The 7500-nt window shown below is 38.5% G+C and overlaps 1 protein-coding gene across 1 annotated transcript in view; it reads right to left on the reverse strand.

Annotated features, from left to right (window-relative positions):
• Positions 1–776: 776 nt before the first annotated feature.
• LOC143022018 (carbohydrate sulfotransferase 11-like) overlaps positions 777–7500 on the reverse strand; it is an 11387-nt gene continuing 4663 nt past the window's right edge. Inside the window, exons 3-5 of the mRNA XM_076179954.1 lie at positions 5028–5177; positions 2942–3056; positions 777–1106 (exon numbers count right to left, since the gene is read on the reverse strand). Of these exons, the coding sequence (XP_076036069.1) occupies positions 777–1106; positions 2942–3056; positions 5028–5177 (595 nt within the window). The remainder of the gene's footprint in view (positions 1107–2941; positions 3057–5027; positions 5178–7500) is intronic.

A 7500-nucleotide genomic window follows, 5' to 3' on the forward strand; every position in this document is an offset into this window, starting at 1 on the left:
CTATAAAAAAAACCGTAATGAAAAAAATACACGTAAGTTTAAAAGGGGTGGAGTTAAAACAGAGTTGACAAAGACACGTCGAACTCAAAAACCTATTCCAAAAGGTACTCAACCACGGGAATAGAAAATTAAAATAGATCATCCACGAGAACAGATTCACAAGACCAAAGCCTGAAAATTGACACGTCTTATTTCAGTCAAACTTAGCCCTCAAAGAAGAATTCCACCAGGGTGAAGACAGAACTCTGGCAAAAGCCTACACGACACACCAGTTTCACAATTTTAAATCTCAAAAGGGGATACTAAACTTCTCACCCAAACTAAAGATAACTTTCTAAAAAACTTACGTGAGTACATATCTAGGATGCCTTACACACCCTTAGGTGATGGGGGAAATGGCTCCCTCGAGGAGACGAGAGCGGCCGGATGTCGACCCGTTGAAACCGAAGAAAGAAAAAGCCCCGAAGCAAGAGGGTTCCTACTTTTATAGGCGGCAAGTGACCTAAGGGGGTCATGAATGCCGAAATAGGCCGAAAGGACAGAGAGGAAAATTTTTCCTATTCTACTTTGAAAAGGGCATAGAAGGCTAACCCACTACACAACCATTAAAGAACCCACACAAAACTACTATGCAAATACATATACATAATAAATCTTAATACTAGATTTTGATAAATGGAGACACAGATATGATATCCGACAAGGATAGTTCTTATAATGTACATTACAATTAAGTAAAGTGACTTAAGTAGACACAACTTCATCGCAAACACTACTCATGCCTCCTCAATAGCCTTCTCTATGAAGTCGGGCAGTGTGTAATTAAACAATACAAAATCCACTTTGTAGATTTCATAAATTTGGCCAATAAGATGAGGGTCGATGTTCCTGTAGTAGGAAAAGTAATCGACTCTACCTCCTTGTGGCAATGCGGACTTATTGTGGAGGTGGTTGGTAGCTTCCACTTCGGAGATGTTGAGCTTGTTGACGAGGTAACTCATGTCCTCATCCCATGTCTCAGTTGTCATGATGTAGGTGTAGTTGAAGGTGCAGGGAGAGCAGTTAATCACGTAACCTCGCCAGTGATGGTTGACCATAAAATTACTCTGGGGAGGACGACAGAGGGCATATTACGTCAGATGAAATGAAGAAAAAAAATGTGAATGAAAAAGAAATACAAATGAATGAAAAGACACGAATGAGAAAAGAGTATGAATGAAAAAAGTACGAATGAAAAAAAAATAAGGAGAAAAGTTATGAAAAAAGTATGAATGAAAGTACGTTGACCATAAACCTACTCAGATGAAATGAAGAAAAAAAATGTGAATGAAAAAGAAATACAAATGAATGAAAAAGACACAAATGAGAAAAGAGTATGAATGAAAAAGAAATATGAATGAAAAAAGTACGAATAAAAAAAAATAAGGAGAAATATTATGAAAAAAGTATGAATGAAAAAAGTACGAATGAAAAAAAAATAAGGAGAAAAATTATGAAAAAAGTATGAATGAAAAAAGTACGAATGCAAAAAAAATAAGGAGAAAATTCATGAAAAAAGTACGAATGAAAAAGATAAGGAGGAAAAATTATGAAAAAAATTATGAATGAAAGTACGAATGGAAAAAAAATATGAGTGAAAAAGTATAGATGGAAAAAATATGAGGAAAACTGTAAGTGAAAATACTAAGAAAAAACACAAGAAAACGACATCATAGATCGAAACATGAATCAAGTTCGGCTCCAACGTTCAGCTTAATCATATAGTTCGTATTTGGCCAGAATCAAATCTATATGGCCCAACACAGATTTAAAGGGAATGATGAACCCCAAAATATTTTTATGTTTATAATTTGACTTTCCTCCTCGTCCTCCAGTTTGTTTTAATTGCCTTTTAAGCGTCTAAGACATACCCTCACCTTCAAGGACTTTATTCTGATCAAGGTCCCACGATTCTATTTAGCTGGTAGGACCCGCCTCTTTTCAGTGGATGAAGGACTGCCTCAATAAACCCAATTAGAAGGAACATTTCATTTGAAGATATTTTCTAGAACCATTGAATGTCAGATGAATTCCTCCCACCTCACCCTGGAGTCTTAAAAAAGTTAACTAGGCACTGCTTTGAATATGCCCTCTAACTTGATCTTTATCGAATAATAAGAATAAGCAACAGATGCTGCCTTCAGAGTCAAACCGTTTTTTGCCACCAGGACCATAAATCCGCAATCTTCTCCCGAGTTCTCATGAAGACCTCTGGTTTATTGATGGTGGTCGCCATTGTATGTTTTGCTTTCACCAGAAATGAGCCTTCATCTAAGCTCTCGCAAATTTAACACATATATCCATCTGCCTACATATATACATACATACATACAGTACATACATACATACATACATACAGTACATACAACACACACTGAATGGTCTACAGCATACATATCTATATCTTATGAACCACATTAACTTTTCTCTTTTAATTCCTTGCAAACAGTATCGAGACTAACAGGAGCTCGATGGTAGCATATTAGGAAACTGATACGCTGTCGGGCTGAGGACTCAAACCTAGCTAATGCGTAACAAATGGACAGTGGTTTAACCAATTGCGCAGTTGGTTGTCATTCCATTTGTTACGTATCGGCTAGTTTCAAGTCCTAGCCCGACAGCGTATCAGTTTCCGAATATGCTTCTATCGAATTTCTGTTAGTCTCCATTGTGTTTGTAGGGAATTAAAATGGATAAGTTAATATGGTTGATAAGATGAAAATACATACATACATATGAGAGAAATTCGCTAGTAACAGCGACATCAATCGGATAATTTTCTGACAGTCGCAGATCTTACGGGAGACCGATAGCAGTGGGTTCGAATCCTGCATGCGACTGTCAGATACATATACATATACATACATATACATACAGTACATACAGTTGACAAGGAATTTACCTGGTGACTTTGGACCACGTATTCGAGGAACTGCGGAAAAGTGACGCTTATGTTGCCGTGGGAGTCGACTTGTAGATTGTGTTGTTTGATCATCGGGCCAAAGAATCCTCTTTTGCTGTAGCAAAGTAACAGAGGATTGAGAGACTATTGTATCTAGCCCCTCAAATGCGATCATATTACCTTAAGCAAACATCGTATAACTAGGGTCTGTCATGCCTAGAACCAGCATTAATCTTAGGTAACATCCAACGCAAGTCATGTTAAATTCCTTGAACCTTCATTTGTTTGCACAGTCCAGTTCGATTGTGAAACTATACTTTGGTCTTAAGTTAATTGACTATCTACTTATGGCTATGGTCAGGTCTCTTATAAAAACATACGACAGTTGATGTTTATAAATTGATGAGTACTTATATAATAGGAGGAAATGCCGTCACTTTTTTCGTTTTAGAACAACTTGTTTGAAACTAAAGTCTTCCCTCCACAATGTAAAAATTGCTGATCGCTGTTCATCCCCATTCTCTTTATCTCTCATCACCGAAAAAGGGAAATTATTTCGAAAGAGAAAAGAGAAATGGAAAACTCATTCCATCTTTACTCAGAAGCTGTTCTTCAATGTGCATATTGCATGCAGCTTTTTTATGATTATGTCGATATAGTGTCCATTGCTGTGTGCTTTTTGAAACGCTCGGCCTCTGCAACCACGACTGGGGATAAGGAACTCGACCAAATTATCAGAATAAAATTAACAATAGAGTAGACTACCAACACTTTGATATCGTGCCATTTAGAAAGAAAATATCACTTAGGGAGCATTTTCATGATATAGCATTCCAATGACCTCCGAAGTCGTCACAAATCATGACTACAGTGAACTTGCACTCTCTGGGGTGATCTAAGAAAGGTATTCTGATAGTCTAAGGGCTTCAACAAGGGTGAATGCAAAGTTGTCACATGAAGACAACAGAACAGAACTCGCAGTAATGGATTTGAATTGGAGAAATTTAGATTCAAGAAGGAAATAGGCAAAAACTGGTTTGCCAGCCAATAGAGTAGTCAACGAATGGAATAGACTTTGTACCTGCGCAGTAAGCGCAGAAACTATTGATTGTTTTAAGAAACGGTTAGACAACTTTATGGATGTGGATGACAGGTGGTGATGGACATGAAACTGCCTAGTGTAGTCCTTATGGTCTCTTGCAGTCTCCTTCATTCGTATGTTCTAATGTACTTATTATTTTCCACTTAGCCTTCATATAAGCAAAGACGAGTGGTCGTTTCTGAAATGTGAGAGAGTAGAGATACCGCAATATATTACGGCAATTCATAAAAGTAACAAAGAGCTACTTTTATGAATAAACCGTATACGTTTCACTTCCAGTTCTCTTTGAGTCACAAGCGACATCCGCGCTAACAAAAGACACAACTAACAAATCAATCCGTTGCCCCTGGTCTCTCTTGCACAAGACCCAAGATCTTTAGGTAACCGGCAACAGCCTCAGGTGGGCCAGAGAAACCTGACAGAAATCAAAGTTACTGCTGAAGCTCTGCAAAACCATCTACTGGAAACTAAAGTGGAGTACTCATGAGAAAGAAGTAAAATATGATAAAATGAAATAAAACAAAATATTGTATAACATAATAAAATATAATATAACATAGTATAGTATAATATAATGATATAATATAATATAATATAAGATGATATAATATAATGTAATATAATATAATACAATGTAATATAATATAATATAATATAATATAATATAATATAATATAATATAATATAATATAATATAATATAATATAATATAGTACAATATAATATAGTACAATATAATATAATATAATATGATATAATAATAATAAAATATGATATAATATAATATAATATAATATAATATAATGTAATATAATATAATATGATATAATATAATATAATATAATATAATATGATATAATATAACGTAATATGATAGAACTGAATAGAATAAAACAAAACAAAATAGAATCGAATAGAATGATAAACAAACACCTTACTCTTTTAACAAGGAAAAAAGAAACGTAAGAGATATAAAACACTCACAGGTTGTTGAGCCTGACGGAAGCCCCATTTTTATACTTGTCCCTGAAAGCCGATACGAGCCTGTGCAAAGGATGTCGCACCACAAACACCTTAACTTCGGAAGTTCCATTTTTCATTAAAGAGTACAGTTTCTCTTCCGTGAAGAAATTCCTGTAGGTAAAGGGGGATTATGTGTCTCAAAGCTTTTCGAATGATAGGATAGTCTCACGGTTTTTGGTAAGTGAATTAGTAAAGAGTGTTTGAGAGCATAAAATTGTTCTGGTGAATTGGTTAACAAAGATTGAGGACTCAAAATCATGCACACTCAGTCCTAACTTATCAAAACCAATACACGCAAGCGCGCGCACAGACATATATATACACACACAAGCATACATATGTATATATATTTGCATATACATATCATACACACACACACACACACACACACACACACACACACACACACACACACACACACACACACACACACACACACACACACACACACACACACACACACACACACACACACACACACACACACACACACACACACACACACACACACACACACACACACAAAGGATTACAAAGAATTACAAAGGCGGAGCATGCCGACAGGAGACCTTTTGATGCATATCTAGGTCGGATGCGAAAAAAACATCATATTAATAATAAAATAATAAATACATACATACATATACCAAGGCTTTTTCCCCCTTCCAAGGGAGGTAGCCAAAAAGGGAAAGGCATAAAAACACTCCCACCCATTTCATCCCTAAATACACTCCACACCCCACCCACCCTTCCTCTCATCTGAGCACCTCCTGGATGACGGGTCATCCCTGCACCTTGCCCACCGCCCTGGGTCAGAAACAGTGTCGAAAGACACAGTACATCCACAGCAAGGCCGCTTCATTTAATCGGCGACCCCCCCTCTCCGTCCCCCTTTGCATATAAGGCGAGGACGGGGAGAAATCCCTTCGGGCTGCGTCAAAATTTACTCACACATACTACCCCACCCACCCACCCCCGCCCATTCCTCCTCATGCAGTCACAACATCATCCATATACAACCATTCTCCACTCACCTCTGTCTTCCGTCCTCTCCCTTCCTTCCTCAACAGACATTCCCCTCTTCCCCAAAGCCCCCTTCACCCCATCCATCCACCTCATCCTAGGACGTCCCCTCATATTCACTCCCTCCACATCTGCCTTCCATACCTCTTTTACTAGTCTTTCTTCACTCATTCTCTCCATGTGTCCAAACCATCCTAATATTCTTTCATCAACCCTATCTCCCAAATCCTTTTTCACCCCTGTTCTCCTCCTCACCTCCTCATTTCTCACTCTATCCAGCCTAGTAACCCCCACCATACTTCTCAGACACCTCATCTCAAACACATTCAAACTCCTTCTCACTTCTTCTCTTATGCTCCACGTTTCTGCACCATACAGTGCTGTTGGCACAATCACTCCTTCATACAGTCTCCTCTTCGCATCCATTCTCAAATGTCTTTTCCTCATTACACTCTTTAAACCACCAAGGCATTTACTCGCTTCTCTCAATCTACATTCTACCTCCACCTTCACTCCACCTTTTCCTGCTACACTTGCACCCAAGTATCTAAAACTATCCACTTCCTCCAGTCGCTCTCCCTTAATGTTCACTTCCAGTCTACTGCCACCTTCACCCCTTGTACATCTCATCACCTTACTTTTACCCACATTTATCTTTAGCTTTCTTCTATCACATACTCTCCCAAACTCTGCCACCAGCTTCCTCAATCCCTCCTCTGACCCTGCCACAAGCGCAGTGTCGTCCGCAAACAACAGCTGGCTCACCTCCTACTTTTCTCCATTTTCTTTAACCATCTCCAATCCCTGACTCACTACCCTAGCATTCACCTCTCGCACCACCCCATCCATGTATAAGTTGAACAGCCAGGGCGACATAACGCATCCTTGACGAAGTCCCACCTTTACTTCAAACCACTCACTCTCTCCATTTCTAATCCTAACACATGCTCTACTACTCTCATAGAAACTCTTAACAGCTTCCAAAAGCTTTCCTCCTATTCCATAAATCTGCATAACCTCCCACAGTGCCTTTCTGTCTACCCTATCATAAGCCTTTTCCAGATCCATAAAAGCCCAAAAAACATCCTTCCCCTTTCCTATAGCTTTCTCACATATCTGTCTTACCACAAAGATCTGATCTACACAACCTCTACCCATCCTAAATCCACACTGTTCCTCACCAATTACTCCTTCTGTTCCTCTCCTAATCCTCTCAATTAAGATCCTCCCATAAGCCTTCCCTACTACACTCAACAGGCTAATCCCTCTGAAATTACTACATTCACACTTGTCCCCTTTTCCCTTGTAAAGAGGAACTATACAGGCACTACTCCAGTCCTCCGGTACTCTACCCTCTCTCCAGCAAACATTAAATAACCTCACCAACCAGTCCACCATCACTGAACCTCCC

This window comes from Oratosquilla oratoria, chromosome 43, assembly GCF_046742065.1.
Source record: "Oratosquilla oratoria isolate Oo_2021 chromosome 43, ASM4674206v1, whole genome shotgun sequence".
Taxonomy (NCBI): domain Eukaryota; kingdom Metazoa; phylum Arthropoda; class Malacostraca; order Stomatopoda; family Squillidae; genus Oratosquilla; species Oratosquilla oratoria.